The following is a 20,701-nucleotide window of genomic DNA, read 5'->3' as shown; positions in this document are numbered from 1 at the left end:
ACGTAATATCTTTTAGTGTTAACCTAAATTTGCTACCACTACTAAAACTTTACAAGGACCGCGAGAACCATGTCATAAAATATTCAGATGGTATTTAAACTCAGCATTACTAAAGGAAAGTTTTCTAATTAATCCCACTTCAATTTGGATAATTTTCCACCGATACCTACTTCTAAATAAGCATCTGCATCATTGGGGTGATTAACAAGTTGAGCGCCGCGTCAGCCATCGGTGGCTGACACTGGTCTTTCAATTTAGGCCGCGTAAACCACCGGTGGCTGACACTGGTCTTTCAATTTAGGCCACGTAAACCACCGGTGGCTGACACTGAAATTGCATTTAAGCCGCGTCAAGCACCGGTGGCAGACACTGTAATTACATTTAGGCAGCGTCAACCACCGGTGGCTGACACTGAAATTACATTTAGGTTGCGTCAACCACCGGTGGCTGACACTGAAATTACATTTAGGTTGCGTCAACCACCGATGGCTGACACTGACCCTTCACATAGGCCGAGAAAAACAGCTGGCTGATAGCGTATAACATGATATAGAACTATAAAATTTACACTCTTTTATGGAATTACGGAAAATTTATTCAAAATTTGCTTAATTATTGTGATTTTTGGTTTACTAAATTCAATTTAGTAGATTTTTATCCACCACTACATATTTTTCAACAATTCGTAGGCATATGTAATTCACCACTTTTTTTCAGATAGGTCATGCTAAGCCTTTTATAAACTAGCAAAATCTGTCTATATTTGCAAATTTAGTTTGTAGTTATTTACCGTGTGGCCAGACGAGCAAGCCATACAAAATTAGCGTGGCATTCTACGTGTTAAGAACAGTTGATGACGAATACTCGTATAAATGTAACTTCTTTTTTTTATTGTTAACTGAAAATCTACCATTTTTTAAAGTATATTGACAAAGCCGGAGCAGTTGGCATTTCTGTCTAGCGTGTATCGGACACTTCATATGCATGTTTAGATTATTATTCATATGTAATGGTGTATAAATGTCTTTTAATTAAATTTTTTAAAAAAAATATGTTACACACTTTTTCTACCTTTAGAAAAAAATTTCTCTAATTACTAGGGGATTTTCGTAGAAGTTGAAGCATACGCTATATTTCCTTAAAATCTTTATATGCAAAATTTCACATTTCTTTGATTAATACTATATTTTTTTTCTAAAATACATCACTACAGTATTAAATAGATTTGTGAAAAAAAATTTTTTTAACGGTTTGTTTACCAATGATATTTACCTTTTTCGCATAATTCAGGGTTCACCACAGGAGACTAAATATACAAAAATGTGCCATGTTGAATGCCATGGGGTCACCGGTCGCCGGCACTGAGTTTGATCACAGCGCCACGGGGGTCACCGGTGACCGACGAAGCCAAGATTATAAGACACACATAATTCGAGTAAATTTTCTATTTTTTTATATTATTGTTACTAAAATAGTTTGAAGAAATTAATGCAATATAGAACACTCAAATATAGTTTTATTTATATACACAGAGACTCCAACTTGCTCCGGACAGATAACTTTTTAAACCTAACTTTTGAGCCGGCTAAACTTCTTAAAAACTAGCAAAGTATGTCCAATGTTTGCAATTTAGTTTGCAGTTATTTACCGTTTAGCCTGACGGGCAAGTCATGTAAAATAAGCGCGACATTCACTATGCTAAGAAAAATTATTTTCTACCATATTTGCTTTCAGTTTACTACTGAAAGAGTAACTGTGTGCAAAGGTTGTTTCAATTTTATATAAGAATAATTTGAAATTTAAGTTATACAGTTGAATAAACAAAAATGAATAGAGTTTCTACCAATTTTCATATTCTTATTCGTCTATTGCATCCCTGCATAATTGTGCATTTTGTTTTATATAAAAGTGTCTTTGGGAAAAAAGTCTTCGATCACTAAAATCCAGGTCTGCCAACTACTACTCTTTTTGCAAAATCTTTTATGCAGTGTTGGACAATTAAAAACCAAAGCTTTCTGAATTTTCAGTAATTTTGCCAACATTTTGAAAGCCTCAACACGAAGAATCTAGAATGAAGTAGGGTTGCATATGAATCTTTAAATAATTAATATGTAGTGGTTGGGAACCACTAGAATACATTTTTACAAAAAGTGTAGAAAGTTGACAGTCCTGCTTAAACCGGATCCATAATTTCTAGCTTTAGCTACCACTATAACTATTATGCGTCTACACAATTTCAAGGGAGAGCAAAGATATTTTTTTACATAATTGTCACACTGCTATAAAGTAAGACGTCAAAAATACAAATGAAAATTTTGAGAAAATAATAGAATTTATTAACAGAAAACTAAAGCAGTTAAACATGATCTAGTTCTGATACCCCCAGAACTCTTCTACATTAGTTAGAGCCATTTTGATTTCGCTGATTTCCAGCTTGTGATTGTTGATTTCGTTGGCTGTTGTTTATGTTTCCTGATCCATAATTGGTGTTAGAAGCTCTTTGACCGCTACTTTGTGGCTGACTTCCTCCTTGATTAGCTAAAATGGAAAGAAGATCAAATAATTCACAAATGTCTTGCGTTTAAATGAAAATGTAATATAAACTAATATATTGTTTAATAATTGAAAGAGCATTACAATTTAATCTATTAAAACTAGTCATCTTTAACACATTAGGTGTCATTGTAATCGTTAGAGGCTTGGTGGATTCTTGTGTATTTTTTTTTTATACTGAGCACATTCCAAAAATTACATGTGCTTGTCTACCACAATATTCTATTTGAGTAATTATTACTCTGCCAGCTCGAATCATCTGTTTGATATAGTTTCAAAATAATGGTAGAAGGGAATACTAGAGCATTTCCACTTTGTTGTTGTTTCAAACGCCACTTGCCAATATCAGCAAACCTGCTTGGTAAAACCAAGAGAATTTACGGCAGAGGGAGCGCTTCTTGTTTTTCAGTGGTGAGAGTTATAGCCAATAATACGTCTTTAGTCACACACACACGTCACAGAGCGGTTTAGAGGGCGGACCCATCCATACATCCATTTATTCATCCACAGATCATAGTTTTAATCTGAACCAAGGAATGATCCATCCAATTCAGTATTCCAAGAAGTATTGATTTGCTATGGGAACTTGAAGGACTTTGTGATCATACATATTTACCATGCACCAGTCACCATTAACTACACAGAGAGTCTTCTTCATTTCCATTTAGATTTGAGATCAAATGTCTTACAACTTTTTGTATGGAGGTAGTTCTTGTGAAACTGTTATAGGCATTACATATTTTCCAGCTCTTGAAATTCCTTAAATTTCATACATTTAATTTTTTAATCATTCTTTATTAAATTTTAAATAATTTAAATCACTATTTTAATATTTATTACATTTTATAAAAGCAAATGAAAATATTTTATTCTCTTTTTAACGATCAATGTAACGGCTAACTTTCTTTAATTCAAAACAGATATATAACTCATTAATTCACTGTCACGACAAAATCGAACATTAAGATCCATTTTTAACGTTTTATTCCTTAATTTAATTTATTTTCTAACCAAAAAAAGTTTTCATTTACAAGGTCATATTAATTCTCACGAAGTTTTTGGTGACTAAGCAGTAGCTAAATTAGTTAAAATTTAATATTAATGACAAGGGGTTGGCTACTTTTTTGACTTTTTCATCTATAGATAAATCACCAATTATAGATCACTTCCCATGCTCGTAAGTGTCCATTAGAAATAATCACTTCTTATTTTAAATTCTTGGTCTTAGAACTGGGGGTTTTTCCCCTCAATTCGACCATTATTAAATTTAAAAATATTCCATCTCGTTTAAAAGCATCTCAGTTTAGTTTTTAATAGTTTACTTCCTTTAAATATTTTTAAAAAATGCGTTGTAGCTGGCAGCCCTGTTTGCATAATTTGAGTCAAGCTACCTCTATTAAAAATATGGTGAGCTAGAATTTCCGACTCGGCAGCTCTGCTATAGATATAACATTTTAAAATCAAAGGGACAGATAAAAAAAGTTTTATCAAAAATTCTCAAATCTAAATCATTTCAATGAACCAAATAAAAATTTTCAAATTATAAATCATCTATCAAAAATGTTCGATTAATTTATAATTCCTTCATATTTTTTCCTTTTTTTTTGGGGGGGGGGTATCACTAACAAACAGTAATAAAGTATTCTTCATCTATATCCTAAAATATTATAATTTTAACACCGTTTCTCTGAAAAAAATAATGAAGAAAAATTGTTTTTAACTACATGAAAATTATAGTATTACAATTTAAAATTAAAATATTTTGATGCTTACCTTGGTTTCTGCCACCCCTATATCCTCCATACCCACCAGCTAAAAGTAAATGTTTATACATAAATTAAATTTCTTCTTAAGTCAGAACATAATAAATTCGGTAAAATGGTACCAATAAAAGATATACTGGAGTTGCACATAAATATGGAAACGCTTCTGCACTTTTTGTAAGAAAAAATCATTCTTTTAGCTACAAATGTTTTCGAAGATTTTACATGGCAAAACTGTTGGCACAGTTTAAAAGATCATTATCACTTTAAGAAATGGCGTTGTTTTCATTCATGCAAAATTCGCCTTGACCAAAATAAATAAAGGAAGTTAAAAATTTCTTTTCTTTTTCAATATTACTATAATAAAAAAGCACTCTAATATAAATATTACTATCTAATAGAATAATTATAATATAAATATCAGGTCTACTGGAAGGAAAGATATATACGTAAAAGTACACGCCTCATTTCACAGTACTGTAAAATGTACCTTTTACAAAAGGAAGTGGTAGGTACTTATTATTTAACCAGGGCTTGCAGTGTCCTTAAAAAATTTTAAAAGCAATATTTCAAAATAAAAAGTATTTTTATAATTTGTGTCCCCCACTACGCTTAATGTTTCCAAGTTAACAAGCTAGTAACAAAATGGTCGTTTTTGAATGTTTAATCTTTAATTGGAAGCTAATAAAAACATATTCTTAACCTCTCCATATAAATATTTTCATCACTTTTTAAATTTCCTAAAGGCAGTTCGAGCCCTGCACTTAACTCAATGGTAATGCCCCAGCTTAAAGAGCCGTGACCTATAGGCCACACACACGCAGTCTTATATATATATATATATATATATATATATATATATATATATATATATATATATATATATATATATATATATATATATATATATATATATATATATATATATATATATATATATATATATATATATATATATATATATATCGACAGAATTTTCTGGTAGAGCTGGAAAGAAATTCATTTCCTTTCCTCATTTTGGTGTCGATCCGAATTTTGCATTGGTAAAAAGAGAACTATTTTTGCAAGATTCAAGCATGATTTTTCAAATTGTGTCCATAATTGTAAAACCTGCCAAAACATTTACTGTTAAAAGAAAAATTGCTTACTTAGGGTTAACATAGAAGTGTTTCTATAACTTTGCCCAACCCCTGTAGATGTATACATTAATAGGATTCGTTATGAGAAACAGAAATTTTTATCTCCAAAATAATTACTTTATTGTTAGAAATTATGCCCTACCTTGGTTCCTGTAGCCTCCATATCCACCATCTGTAAATAAGTAACTCGTCAAAAATATATAATATGCAAATATATAATATAAATATATATATATATATATATATATATATATATATATATATATATATATATATATATATATATATATATATATATATATATATATATATATATATATATATATATATATATATATATATATATATATATATATATATATATATATATACATATGAGAATCTGATCGTTGAAGAATGCTCTATATTACAGATTTAAAATGGTCGCATGAATATTTCACGCCACTATAAAGTTTCTATTTCTCTGAATGTTAAGACTTTTGTAACCACTTCTTAGTAAGCACTTAACCTCCGAGTGGTAATAATGCAAACAGTGAGTTCTGCAATTGTGCAAACTGTAAAAAAGAACCTCAAGTGCAACAGGTAAAGTTATTCTCCCTCTTTCTTTATCTTTATAAAAAATATGAATATGATTATTATTCCTATCAAACATATAACCAGAGATGCCAACTTGCTCCGGACAGCAAATATATATTTTAAAGTGGTAGTTTATTAATTGTGATTTTTGTTTTAATAAATTCAATTTAGCAGATTTTTTTCCACCACTATTTCTAAAAAATTCGTAGGATTATATAATTCACCACTTTACAATAATATTGCCATGCTATGTCCTCTAAAAACCAAGCAAAACTAGTAAAATATTTGCAAAATTTACTTTGTAGTTATTTACAGTATTTTTAATTATTTTGGCGTGTCCGGAGCAGTTGGCATCTCTGTATAACTATGACATTTATCTCTAAATTTGCATTTTTTTATCACGGTTTTATTTATATTTATTTATTTATATCGCGGTTTTATATATAGAAGGAAGAAAATAAATTATTTTGTTGTGATCAATTCTTTCTAAGCAAACTTTATTACCAAATGATTTTTTTCAGTAACTGTATTATCATTTTTTTAAAAAAAGATTCCATCATATTTCTACTTTGAGGTTGTTGTTTTTTCTTTTTGGAAACAAAATAATATACTTCTTCATTTCTTTTTGAAGAATATATCAAATTTTGATTTTAAAATCAAATGCTGTTATCATCTAGATCTGATTACTGATCCTAAAGCTCACGATCTCTAAACTTTGTATATTTTCTCTTTGTTATATATATTTTTTCATGAAATTCTCTAAAAATATTATTCAGGGCAAAATCACATCTTTTAATTCTAAAATACAAAAATAAATTTGCGTGCAATGTGGACACTTTCAAATATATAGCTGCCAACTTAAGCATTCGCCGATACAGCCATTGCATCCATGCATGTAACTCAATTTAAGAATTTAAAGAAAAGAACAATATATCCAGAATGAAAAATGAGTAACGAAAATCTTGTATACATGATCTAGTTATCAGTGATGCTTTCCACCACTTGCCTGTGACGCCCGAATTCATTTCGGGTAACGCAAATGCGCCAATTTTGAAATGTTCGACCTGAGTCCGTGCAAGAGAAAAATCGGTGCTTCAACTCAGTGAATCCTGAACTAGTAAAGGAAAATTTAAGTATTTTTGTAATTGAAATTGATATAAAAATAGTAATTCATATAAGAAAAAAAACTCACTTGGCTTATAAAAATTAATCTAAATTTTAATGTCATTTTTTTGGTGGAAAATATATTTACTACGACCTATTAGGTACTTATTGACTTTCATTTTTCTTTATTTATAAAATAAATTTTATAAATGCTACAAACTTCAAACGGAATTATGTATTTTATAACTTTTATACGTTTTCTTAAACTGACAAATGGTTACCAATTTTATTCAAACGCACTTCAAGAAAGCTGAAGTTATCAACAAATGGAAATCTAAATTAAAAGTGGTAAAAAAGTTCCCCAAGGACTTAAAAAATTGGTGGTAAGTATGCTTACCACGGCCTTAGAATGAATTAATATGTAATTTATGATTTTCTCAATAGATGGCAATACTTGTTTTTAAATTTTCCCATGAAAAGTTCCGCAGTTTCGGGATTTTTGCAGCTTCGCAGTTTAAATGAATCATCATGGAATTCATGACAGTTGGTACAAATAATAATATTGTTGTTTTAGTTAATAATATGTTATCTTGAAAATTATGCCATTTGATTCATTTCGCTATAATATGAGCAAAAAGTACTGCAATTTATTAACATTTCCCATGTATGCGAAAATATTGAATATAGTAGTTTTTTCGTTTGACATTTTGTTTTGCTTACTTTTTTTTCAAATAATTTATTTCTAATATCTTGATGATAATAACAATCAGAAGTAAAGTGAAAAAAAAACTTTTTTTTTTCGTTTTTAACACGGTTTTCTTCAAATATATTCTACAGGTAAGGGGTTAAGTAGTGATGAAGTAGCTATATTTCTTGAAAATAATTCATAATTTGATATTTTTTTCCGTATCATTTTGGAAATTCTTTTCGATAAACCGTACAATTTTTTACAATAAACTGATACTGCTTTAATAGTCAAAGTTTCATCTATTCAAAAGTTCTTAGAGTTTAATTAAGTGTCACTTTTAATGTCTAATAAATGTTGAATATCTCATTTATAAATTAAAAAAGTTATGTGGTAGATATTCATAATTGTGATTATTTTTAAACTCAGAAAGTGCTTACTTTGATATCCGTTACCACCATTCCTTCCACCTGAAAAAAAAATTTTTTTTTTATTAATGTTATTAATAAAAGTGTTTACACGAGGACGAATCATACCACGCACATCATGAACACCACCTATAATTTATACTTTTAAAGCCCATATCAGAAATGTAGTAAGATAAAGTAGGCACAATACGTATCACAAAATAATATTTAACTCACTATCAAAATCTGCGAATTCTTAGCAAAGAATATACATAGGCGAAGAAGTCTAACTTTCATAGACATAATGTAAACTAGTCCCTCAAGATTAGGTGTGGTCCCTGTGCATCAACAACATTTAGGGCACAACAGCAGAGATTCTAGAAACTGGTTTGCACTTTCCTCTCCTCTTAACCAATACTGGTAATGATGAAAAGTTTGGGTGAACAAGAAAAGTTTTCTCGATTTTCATCGCCTTGTTGTTCTGTATTTTTACACTACTGATAAACAGTACTGTACTTTAAAATAAGATTTTTCTTTGAGAATACATTTATATCATCCACGTTAATTAAATCTGCTAACACATTTGATATAGAAAGAAAGACTTAAATAGCAGTTGCCGGGACGCAGCGTTCCAAACCATGCATTTTTTTTGCCCAACAATCGGTTTACAGGTGACTTACCTCCTGATTGTCACTTTGCTTCTAATGCGCATGCGCTGGAACGCTTCAAATGACACTCTGATAAATCTGAGTATGTTGCTCACCCTGTAAGTAGTTTTTTTTTTTTTTTTTTTTTTTTTTGGTATAGCGTACCGAACAGAGCAGTTTCCTGTGTTGGTTACATATTTGAAGAGCAGGACTTCATATCCTTTTTATATTCTTTGTTCTTAGTAAGTAAAATGGTATGAAAACATCAAACGATCAAACAATTTCTAATAATCACCGATCAACTCCTATCTAGAAATAACATACTGTTCTTTCCTTTCTTTTTTTTAAGATAAGCTTTCAAAAATTGTAATTAGATTTCAGTCCCATTTTCGTCTCGTTTAATCGTTTCAACATGATTACTCCATAACGTGCATACTCTTAAGAATTTCTTTTTGGTAAGGATTCTGAAAATATAACTTAAGGGAAGCTATTTCCAAACACCTTCCCTTTCCAAACACCAGATTTTAATACTGAAGAGAAATTCAAATAAAAATCAATATCTCTGGATTCGATGCAAATATGTAATTTTTATTTACTTTTATACTACTTCTATTGGAAAAAAAAGAAATAAAATTGAATTGTTTGCACTAATCGGCTTAAATCTCCTTCCTGTCTTTAAAAAAAGGTCCTAGGAAAAAAATAGAAGTATTTTGAATTTTATCTAAGTAGAGCATGTGCTAGAATGGTTTAAATGAAAGTTTTTGCACTTAGATATTTTCCTTGAAGCAAAAAAAGTGTATTGCATTGACAAAATATTGCATGAAGATAATATTTTTTTCCCCTTTCTGTTCGAAATATGAAACATGAATGTTAAAATCTTTTCTTTTTATTTAATTAGAACTCAAATATTTTTTATTGCATGCGTTACTCTGTGCTTAAAATAGAACCGATATTTGTTTCTCTTTTCAAAATACCAATTAATGCTAGACATGTCTTTTGATATAAATTTGTATTAAGCTTAAAAAATAAATAAATAAGATAATCTAAGAACTATTACTTTTCACGCATTTATATTTTAATTTATTTTTATATCTTGGATTGATTTGCATTTCAATAACTTTAATGAAGAATGCAAATTTTATTTACAAGAAATATTCAATTAAACATAAAAACACGAATAGAAAATTAAGAAATTTTTAACGCAAGTAATATAATTATTCAATAGAAGCTACACTTACCTCTGTATCCACCCTGGCCTGAAAAGTAATCAATGAAATTTTTTAAAACTAGGTGTAATAACATCATTTTAATGTAAGATTTATGCAAATTAAATACCCGATGTGATGAGAAAGTAAATAGCAAATTTTATGTGCATTAGTTTATTTTGAATATAACAAATATCCAGACACTTGGCGATAGCGCTATATTTAATTTACAGATGGAAAGTACAAATAACGCCAGATGGATATGGGTTAGTAAACAATAAGATCTTAAAAAGTAAAGTAAAAAATAAGATTTCACACGCAGTTGAAAAACTTAAAAAGTTATATCACTGTTAAAGCAAGAAAATGTTAATATTATGTTTGTATCAAGGATAACTTTAGTTAAAAAAATCTAGATCCTGAATTCGAGGATTTAAATTTTTGATCTAAAGTGGAAGCTATTACCTATAACAGAATTTATTAAAATATATAACAGAATAAACTTATAACATAATTGATGTCACTTTTTAATTTACTCCAGATACACACGAACCATTTTTAGCAAAATATTGAAATTAATTTTAAATAACAAATCACATAAAATGTTCCAATATGTTCCAGAAAGATGCTTTACTTAAATCGGTTCGACCAATAGCAAAAAATTCCCCTTTTTCGCCAGTTGTTCATTTGTTTTCGTAGACCCCCCAATTGTCAGTTGTATGAAATTTATTATCTGAGGTTATTTTTGCTCACAAAGTCGAATGTAATTAAAAAAAACTCGTTTCTTCAGTTAAAGTACGTTTTTTGGACCTTGTTTCGCCATACCTCGATAAATTTTTAAGCAAATTAAAATCATTTTGTGCAAAATTGTAGAGTTCGTTTATTTAAGGTAATTCCATGAAGCCGAATTCGCTCGAATTTTGCATTTTGCCATGCAAATTTGCCTACTTTAAAATGACATAAAAAATTATATCTTATAGTTCAAAATGATGTTGATTATTATTAAATAAAATAATAAAAAAATAAAAAATATTTACACGAATGTATTTTTGGCTAAGCGAATTTTATAATTGTGTGCAAAAAGTTTTCAATTCTCTCAATAAGTTCTCGAGATAGCTCGAAATACGCAAAAAGTAAATTTAACATTGGGGGTTACAAACCATGAATAGCTCTCCCGATCCAGCTATGGGTACCATACCATATTTTCTAGATTGCAGCTTCCCTCTATATTTTGGGGTTCAGAAATTCGAATTCGGTAAAAAAGAAAAAAGTAAAAAAAAAAAGCTATGTTTAGTCAGAGAAAGTATACGTTTTTGCGCCTGATTTCGTAACTTACCATTAGCATCGCCTGCACTTACGAATTAGCATATTTGAGATCATCTACTGGAACCATTGAAAGTGAGTGAACGTGAAGATCTGATCATTAGATCAAAAGTTATTTTGGGTGGTCCGTTTTTTTTTTTTTGTGCGTACTGTACACATGTATAACTTTTATAAACAAAGTTGAATATAATTCTTACCTATACTGTTATCCCTGCGCTGAGCTGTAACAACAAAAATTAATTTAAGTATGATCACATCTTATCACACGACAAGTAAACACAATAATAATAAACAAACTACGAACATGCTTTTCTTACACACATTATTTAATTTTAATAAAAAAATTTTAACCCTTTAAAATTTAAATTACGATTGTATACATTTAATGCATTTTATTACATTATAATGCATTTATACATATATATTCATTATTTATCATTATAATACATTTTATTTGAAATATGCTTTATTATAAAAATAATCATTGATGTAAAACGTCTTCTGTCTTAACCGCTTACCCAGTTATAATGTTTACAAGAGTGAAAATTCATTATTTATCATTATAATACATTTTATTTGAAATATGCTTTATTATAAAAATAATCATTGAGATAAAACGGCTTCTGTCTTAACCGCTTATCCAGTTATAATGTTTACAAGAGTGAAAATTCTTTGAGACAGAATAAAAGAAAAATAATACGTAGTATTAATCACGACAAAAGATGCATTAGTTCCAAAGAGGATGATACGATCAGGGCTGAGAGTCAGACAAAAAAAAAAAAAAAGATATAAAAACTGATGGAAACAAATCATGTAGTTTAGATCTGATTATCATCATGAGTAAAATTAGCTTTTACTAAACAAACTATAAAGTATACGTCATTGCGTTTTATTTTTCTCAGGTAAGAAGAAAACAATTTTATATATATACGTTTTTCAAGTAAAAAGAAAGCAATTTATACAGGGTGTCTCAGTTAAACGTTTCAGAACTCCTAAGATTGGTAGAGTGCATCCTGACGACTCGAAATTATATAGCAATGCGGGGTCAGAAATGCTTTCCAGACGCGGTAGATGGCGTTGTAAGAAAGTTCCGAGCTTTCCAGTGCGTTGGCCTCCTCGGTCACCCGACCTATCATGTCTTGATTTTTATTTCTGGGGTCATATGAAAACACTGGTTTATGACACCCCTGTTGACCATGCTGAGGATCTGGTAGCAAGAATCGCAGTAGTTGCCGGAGAAATTCGAGATATGCCTGGAGTATTGCAGAATGTTCGGATGTCCATGCGCCGGAGATGTGAGGTGTGCATTGTAGCCAGTGGCAGAAACTTCGAACACTTACTTTGACCCATGTACCTTATGCTTTCTTCAATGTATTATTAAAACGATTTTTCACTTACGGTCTCTTTTTCTTTATGGTGCTTCTGTGTACATCACCGCTTCAGGAAAGCATTTCCGACCCCACATTGCTATACGATTTCAAGTCGTCAGGATTCACCCTACCCCTCTTAGGAGTTCTGAAACGTTTAACTGAGACACCCTGTATATATGTTTTAACTGTTGAATAAATTTTTCATAATCATGGATATATTAATCATTCCGAAAACAAACTGCAATGAAATGATTTCCTAGCAAGTTTTTGCTCCTATCCGTCTTAATATACATAAACTTCTTATCCTGAATGCTATGATATTGTTGAGCAAAATGGAGCTATTACAAGTAAATTTACACTTTCATAGGCTATTTATTTCTAATAAGGGTAAGTAAAAATATTTTTCGAATTGAAATTTAAAATATTTTGAGCGTAAAGAAAACAATTTTTTATATATGTTTTAATTGGTGAATATATTTTTCATAATGATGGATGTATTAATCCATAGGCTATTTATTTCTAATAAGGGTAAGTAAAAATATTTTTGGAATTAAAATTTAAAATATTTTGAATGTAAAAAAAAACATTTTGTTTATTAGATAAAATAAAATTTTAACGTAATTTTTAATGGTAATTACGTAAGTTTACCGCCACCCATGAGTTGTTATAAAGAAGTATTAAACTTAATTGCAACTTTTACTTCGTTTCAGTTATAAAATAAATTTTATAAAACCAAAAAAAACGGAAAAGCTTAAAAATAATGAAAGTTAAACCAATAATTATATTCTATGTAAAAATGAGTAACAAAAATGAGTATTCAAGTTAGAAGATTTTCAAAAAAAAATTCAATTACGATGAGTCGGCTGTTAAATCCGTTCGATTAGTATCAGAAAAAATAAACTTACCAATACAAAATAGGCTGAGAGCAGCAATGATGAAAATCATAAAGCAAACTCGAAATACAGAATTCATTTTGATTTTGAAAGAATTAAGTAATTCAGAATATAATTCAAAATCTTGCTTCGCTGTTGTTACTTTAACACTCGAAGATTGCCTTTATATTTGTATGTTAGCAAATAGGCTGATATATTTTTAAATAAAATAAAGAAACTATCTATTACCTAATTTTACATTCTGTTTGCAATCATACAGCTGATCGCAATCTCATCAATTTTCAGCAATTGTTAAAGCAGACGTTGCAATCTGAACCATGGCTGAAAGCCCTTATATAGCAAGACGGAAAAGAGAAAAAACTGGTAAGTTAGACATTTCATTCCAGCATTCTTTTCGAAAAAAATAAAATATCTGCAACTATCAAGATTTCATTTATAATTTTAGCTTATATATAAAACTGCTTCTTTTCCGAGAGAAAGTGGATATTGCTGAATAGTTTAAAAAAAGAATAAGTAAACTCCTCCCAAAAACTAGCCATAACCGAAAAGGTTTTACTACCAGCCTTTCCTCTTTTCCGTCTCGCTTTCACCCCTGATCTGAATTCTTCACGATTGTGAGAGATAAAACCAAAAAAGCTTGAAAATAATTAATCTTAATCCAAGAATTATACTCTACTCGAAAATGAATATCAGCATGTCAAAAATAGAGGATTTAAAAAAAATATTCAATTACGACGAGTCTACTGTTAAATGCATCTTAAATAAAAAATTATAATTCCTGCGTTCAACTAGTATCAGAAATATTACGCTTCTTGAGTTCGATTAGTATTAGAAAAAATCAACTTACCATTGCAAGCTATGCTGAGAACAGCAATGACGAAAATCATAAAGCAAACTCTAAATACAGAATTCATTTTGAGGTTGAAGGAATTAAGTGGTTCAGAATATAATTCTAAATTCTGCTTCTGGGTTGCTACTTTTATACTCGTAGAAAGTTTATATTCGCAAATAGTCTGTTCAACTTTTAAATAAAATTATGAAACTACCTATTTCTTAAGTTTACATACATACAGCTGATCGTAATTTCATCAATTTTTACAATTCGTTAAACCACTTACTGGAATCTGATTTCTTCATAATTGCTCGGGAACATTTTACAAAATTCATTTTATATCCATTCGTGTAATATATTTAAATGAGTTATTTGTTCTACGTGTTCTATGTATCAATGTCACAATTTCATAGAATTTTAGTTAAGTATTGAACGGAAAAAAACTTATTTCTTTCAATAAATTCCTCATACAATATTTATAAAAATAAATCTAGTTTGTTACCATAGCCCCAAATGTTTGGTAAATAATTGATAGTTAATAAACGACCTATTATGCACTTTTTGTGAAAAGAAGTAGAGACATAACTATATTGCGAATGCTTAAAAATTGGTAACCATATTGCTCTAAATTAAATTGAAGTTTCTTAGATAAAAATATTTCCTTCGAAACTCAAATTTTGTTTGACTATCCTAAATCATTAAGTAATTCAAGAATCCTAATCCTGAAATGATAGTGATCTTAATATTATGTTCACTTTGTAATTTTTTAGACATGTGTACGTGCTCAGAGTAAACTTTAATAAGTACCACTAACTGCTAACCATTCAAGTATTTTCGGAGTGCCTATCATAGGCGGATATCTGCTCCTTCATCGAGTTTAGGTAAAAGGAAGGGAAGGAAGGTGCTGTACTTAACATTTGTTAAGTCGCATATAAATGCAATTGGGAAATCAAATCTGGGTTAAATATAATATAAGTCGCAAATAGTACATAAGATAATAAAAACAACAAGATATTTACAGAATTTACAAATGGGGAGGACTCCCTCTGCACTCCCTCGCCTCCCCCCGGTAGCCGGTCTTCAAATAAATACCATTTATTCAAATGTAAATGTATAGATATCAATTGTTAACAAGTATTGGTAGACGCCATTACTATTACTGATTTTGTCACGTCGTGTAAGTACGACAGAGAAGGTGGGGTAATACCATGGCTGAAAGCCCTTATAAAGCGAGACGGAAAAGATGAAAAACTGGTACGAAATACATTTTATTGTAGCATTTTTCTCGAGAAAAATAAAATATCTGAGACTATCAAGATTTCTTTAAGATTTTAACATACGAAAACTGAAAACTCTTTTCCAAGATCAAATAGATATTGTAGAATAGTTTAAAAAAAGAAAAAGTAAACTCCTCCCGAAAACTAACTATAACTGAAATGGTTTTAATACCTGCCTTTTCTCTTTTCCGTCTTGTGTTCACCCCTGGTTAATAACAACGCCTCCTATAACTGAAAACCTCCACACATTTTTTTTATAGGTAGTCCGATCTGACCACTATGAAGGTAATCCAGTTTACGAAAGAGCCATTAAATAAAAAATCTAGTAAAAATAAGAAAGTGGTAGCAAATATATGTCTAAAAATTTGTTTAGTTTGTGAATATTATTGGTTTGTCTTACTTACTTGTAAACCTCTACAGATTCAATTCTCAAACTTATATGATAAATTTCTCTCTATTACTTATACATATCTGCCAACTTTTACGCATTTGGCGTAAAGTCTTATTTCTGTACTTAAAGTGATAGTAAAATGTATGCTTTCTATATATTCCTTGCATTTATAAACTTAATTTATAATATTTTTGATCAATCACTATTTTTTTAAAAATTAACCATATCTATTAATATGTAATGCTGTTGAGATAGTCCGCACAAGCCTGCTCAAAATACAGCGTATGTTTCTGCCTAAAATTGTAATTTAAATTCCATTTTACTACCAATCGGAAAAATCATCCTTGAAAGGATTAAATGTTGGCAGGTATGCTTATAAAATTCCCTTCCGGCCAAATGTATCACTTGTCAAGGTGATCACCCGACCTGTTTTACGGGCTGTGGCATCACCTTCTACATCAAGAAGCCTCCACATGGTCTTTTATAAGTAGTCCGCGTAGTCTGCTTAAAAAGTGAACCAGTTGTGCGCATGAACCCGAAACTTTTTATAAAAGTAATTGAGAGAAATTTATCTTATATATTTGAGGATTGAATCTGTAGTGGTGGACAAGTGAATAAGGCAAGCCAATAATATTCATAAATAAAAAAAAAATTTTATCATATATTTGCTAAAAATTTCTTATTATAATTATGTTCTGTATTAAATGAATCGTTCGGTAAGTGGATATCCTTCATAGTGGTCTGATCGGACTACCTATAAAATACCGTGTGGAGGTTTTCACTTATAAGAAGCGTTGGCTGCGGTACTCAGCCAAAGTGAAATCATCGTACCTTCACGAGTAGACCACAAGATGCCCCCAACAATGCAGTGAAGTTCCTAAGGATCTTCAAAGAACTTCGGGAACTTTAGAAAGAAAGTCGTCTATTTACTCATCTCCCTGCTCCCAGCCCAAAAGACGTGGATGAGGAGCCTCACCATCATGCTTGCTACATCTCACATGATGCTTTTCTTTATTTTATCTCTTTTTAGGTTCTTCTGAACCACCACTACAACTTTACTATATGTGTCCATCACCTCCTACATCAAAAAGCCTCCACACGATTTTTTATTAGTAGTCCGCGCAGACTATTTAAAAAGTGAACCTCTAGTGCGAATGAACCCAAAACCTTTTATATAAGTAATTGAGAGAAATTTATTATATATATTTGAGAATTGAATATGTAGTGGTTGACAAGTGAATAAGGCAAACCAATAATATTCATAAATAAAACAAATTTTTAATCATATATTTGCTACCACTTTCTTATTTTAACTAGATTTTGCATTAAATGACTCGTTTGGAAAGTGGATATCCTTCACAGTGGTCTGATCGGACTACCCACAAAAAACCGTGTGGAGGCTTTCAGTTATAGGCGGCGTTGATATGTCCCTTTGGGACGCTTCAAGATGAATGGGATGATGGTCATTTAGGCCTCAGATGCCCAGTTCTACTACAACGAACGCACGAATACTTATAGATAGAATTTGAGTTCATGTGCACAACTGATTCACTTTTTAAATAGTCTGCGCAGACTACTTATAAAATACCGTGTGGAAGCTTCCTGATGTAGGTGATGGTAATGCCGGGTAACTAAGATTGGAAGGCCTGTTGAAGCTTATTAGTACGACCTAGAGACTGCGTGATTTAACCAAGATATCCATTGTTTAGTTGTAAACAATTTATTATCCTCGAAAAGTCATAGCTACACTGCATTTTTTATAAATGGTTTTTGCTAGAAAAAGTCAAATTATCCGGTTTACATTTAACTCAATAAGAAATTTATAAGTACTAGAATGTCAGTGAAGAAGGCGATAACATTTCTGTGTTATATGACAATTAAAGAAAATTATGCATGTAGTTTACATGTGTTGTTATCAAGGCCGTACTCAAGGGAGGGAATTGGAAAGAGTTGTCCCAGGGTCCGGCATGCAGCCCTGACCAAAGTTATGAAAATCATTTAATGTCAAGAAGCAAGTAGTTTAATTTCTGGTGGTTTCTAATATTTTTGATATAAGTTTTCCCAGGCTAGGCAAACGGCATCGAAAAGTATTAAAGAGTTAAAAGTTTAAAAATACAAAAGTGTAGCAGTTTTTTTTATGTTAACACATAACACATTCTCATTTGAAAAAATAATTGTGTCACTCGGAGAAATTAAATTTTATGCATGTTTCTCGCCACGTGATTGTAGAAAACGTTTTATGAAGAATATACTTAAATTAATCATTCTCAATTTAAAGCAAAAAAGTATCGTGAATAAAGCTCAAATATCAGTACAGAAATGGAAATACTATAGTTTCGGTTCTATAAGCAAGAACCTTCCTCAGTGTTTATAGTGTGATACTTATAGTGTGTTAGTTATAGTGTGACAATAAGGGCATCAAAATTTTCGATGTTCACGATTATTTTCTGATATTTTATACATTTTCAAACAATTCTGGAGGTGTAAAAATAGTGTGCCCAGTATTTTTTATAACTTTTTTTAATTATTAAAAGTTAAAGGTTTTAGAGATCTGCCCATATCTGCAATTTCATTTTATATTTGTATTGGAAATAAAATTTGTGTTCCACTAGTTAATATTTAATTATTGGCCTTAACCCTTTGAAGATCAGGGAAATCAGCAGTTTTCGTTTCATTAATTAGCGCAGTATTACGTGCAAACAGTAGTCGAAAGTGGCAGCTGTTTTCCACCGCCGTTCTTCCGAAAATGTCACCCTTCTCTGGCGATGCCAACTGCTCCGTCTTCTGGAATTGTTATAATAAAGTGGCAACAAATTGCGTAGTAAATTTCGCTGGAGAAGGACAGTTACGCCCACTCTTTAATAGAGTAACCAGTAGATTGTTGCTTAAACGCTGCATTTTATATGTTACTTATAGTTTTTGATATTTAGTGGTGAAAAAATTACTTAAAAGGAAAAATACTAAACTGAAAGTAACTTGACTTTCGCTATTACTAGGAAATACTATTTTACAAAGCGGAGCAAGTTGGCATCTCTGGATGCGGTAGATAGCTCACCTCACGTGTTTTAAAAATTTCTTAAAATATTCGTAGTACATAAATAACAGTTCTTACGTACTTTTTGTTTTTAACCCTCTGACGGTTATCAACGAGTTCAGCTCGCAATCAAATCTTGCCTCATAATGCGCGCAAATGAGTTCCGCTCGGGAGCAAGATTTCGACCGTAATGGTTAGTAACGAGCACTACTCGCGTAGTGAAATTTTTCCCCATTGCGCGCTGACGAGCTGAGCTCGTTCGCCATTATTATTCTGCATTGACTATGTTAAAAACGAAAAGTACGTAAAAACTGTTATTTATGTACTACGAATACTTTAAGAAATTTTTAAAACGCGTCAGGCGAGCTATCTACCACATCCAGAGATGCCAACTTGCTCCGCTTTGTAAAATAGTATTTCCTAGTGATAGCGAAAGTCAAGTTACTTTCAGTTTAGTATCTTTCCCTTTAAGTAGTTTTTTCACCACTATAAATATCAAAAACTATAAGAATCATATAAAATGCAACGTTAAAGAAACAGTCTACTGGTTACTCTATTAAAAAGTAGGCGTAACTGTCCTTCTCCAACGAAATTTACTACATAATTTGCTACCACTTTATTAAAACAGTTCCAGAAAGCGGAGCAGTTGGCATCGCCAGAGAAGGGTGACATCTTCGGAAGAACGGCGGTGGAAAACAGCTGCCACTTTTGACTACTGTTTGCTCGTAATACTGCGCGAATTAATGAAACGAAAACTTTTCAATTCCCTGACCGTCAAAGGGTTAACATAGTCAATGCAGAATAATAATGGCGAACGAGCTCAGCTCATCAGCGCGCATTATGAGGCACGATTCGATTGCGAGCTGAAGTCGTTCATAACATTCAAAGGGTTAATAAATTTAAAGTACATTTAACCATCGTACATTAACCAATATATATATATATATATATATATATATATATATATATATATATATATATATATATATATATATATATATATATATATATATATATATATATATATATATATATATATATATATATATATATATATATATATATATATATATATACCTGTGTGTGCGTAACAGCTTAAATAATACCTAATAGTTAGAATTGTAAACTTTATTCAAAAATTTAATTCAAACGACGTAGCAAAATGTCATCATGAAACCGAAATATCATTCCGATGTATTTAATAAGCCGAATATCAATCAAAATAATTAGCATTTTGGGATTTTAATGCATCTTCATCCAGTCCTATGATAACTTCTTACAGAGTCAATCCTAACAAATGATCGTTCGTTCGTTGAAGTGGAACTTTGCGTCTGCGGCCCTTTTCTCATCCATCCTAAAATTAGACTAAGAAACATACATAACAGAAATAAAGTTTGGGGAGCAGAATGGAGTTCGATCCTAATAAATAAATCTGGATATTATGAATTACATAACTTTTGAATTAATTAGAAGTAGTGGTGAGCAAATATCCTATAAATCGAATT

At 30.5% G+C, this 20,701-nt stretch overlaps 1 protein-coding gene across 2 annotated transcripts; it reads right to left on the bottom strand.

Annotated features, from left to right (window-relative positions):
* Nucleotides 1-2,313: 2,313 nt before the first annotated feature.
* Nucleotides 2,314-14,604, bottom strand: LOC107437131 (uncharacterized). Of its 2 annotated transcripts, XM_087156090.1 has the most exons (7): nucleotides 14,510-14,604; nucleotides 11,597-11,620; nucleotides 10,113-10,130; nucleotides 8,261-8,290; nucleotides 5,598-5,627; nucleotides 4,327-4,365; nucleotides 2,314-2,538 (listed from the first exon to the last, which is right to left on the bottom strand). In XM_087156090.1, exons 1-7 carry the CDS (start codon nucleotides 14,574-14,576, stop codon nucleotides 2,399-2,401), a joined length of 348 nt encoding a protein of 115 aa, XP_087012216.1. In that variant the 5' UTR covers nucleotides 14,577-14,604; the 3' UTR covers nucleotides 2,314-2,398. The 2 variants fall into 2 exon arrangements, with proteins under 2 accessions (XP_087012216.1, XP_042905774.1); XM_043049840.3 differs by lacking the exon at nucleotides 5,598-5,627.
* Nucleotides 14,605-20,701: the final 6,097 nt, after the last annotated feature.

The sequence above is a fragment of the Parasteatoda tepidariorum genome, chromosome 12 (assembly GCF_982258835.1).
Source record: "Parasteatoda tepidariorum strain Cologne lab strain chromosome 12, Ptep-v5.0, whole genome shotgun sequence".
Classification (NCBI taxonomy): Eukaryota; Metazoa; Arthropoda; class Arachnida; order Araneae; family Theridiidae; genus Parasteatoda; species Parasteatoda tepidariorum.
Note: the sequence above shows the minus strand (reverse complement) of the source record. Positions and strands in the feature narration are given on the sequence as shown.

Bases quoted from the DNA above. Each gene is read 5' to 3' on its own strand.
- LOC107437131 (XM_087156090.1), bottom strand. From the start codon at position 14,576: ATGAATTCTGTATTTAGAGTTTGCTTTATGATTTTCGTCATTGCTGTT. The intron at 11,621-14,509 runs GTAAGTTGATTT...TTGTTGTTACAG, and splicing joins TCTCAGCATAGCTTGCAATG to CTCAGCGCAGGGATAACAGT. The intron at 2,539-4,326 runs GTAAGCATCAAA...TTTCCATTTTAG, and splicing joins TAGGGGTGGCAGAAACCAAG to CTAATCAAGGAGGAAGTCAG.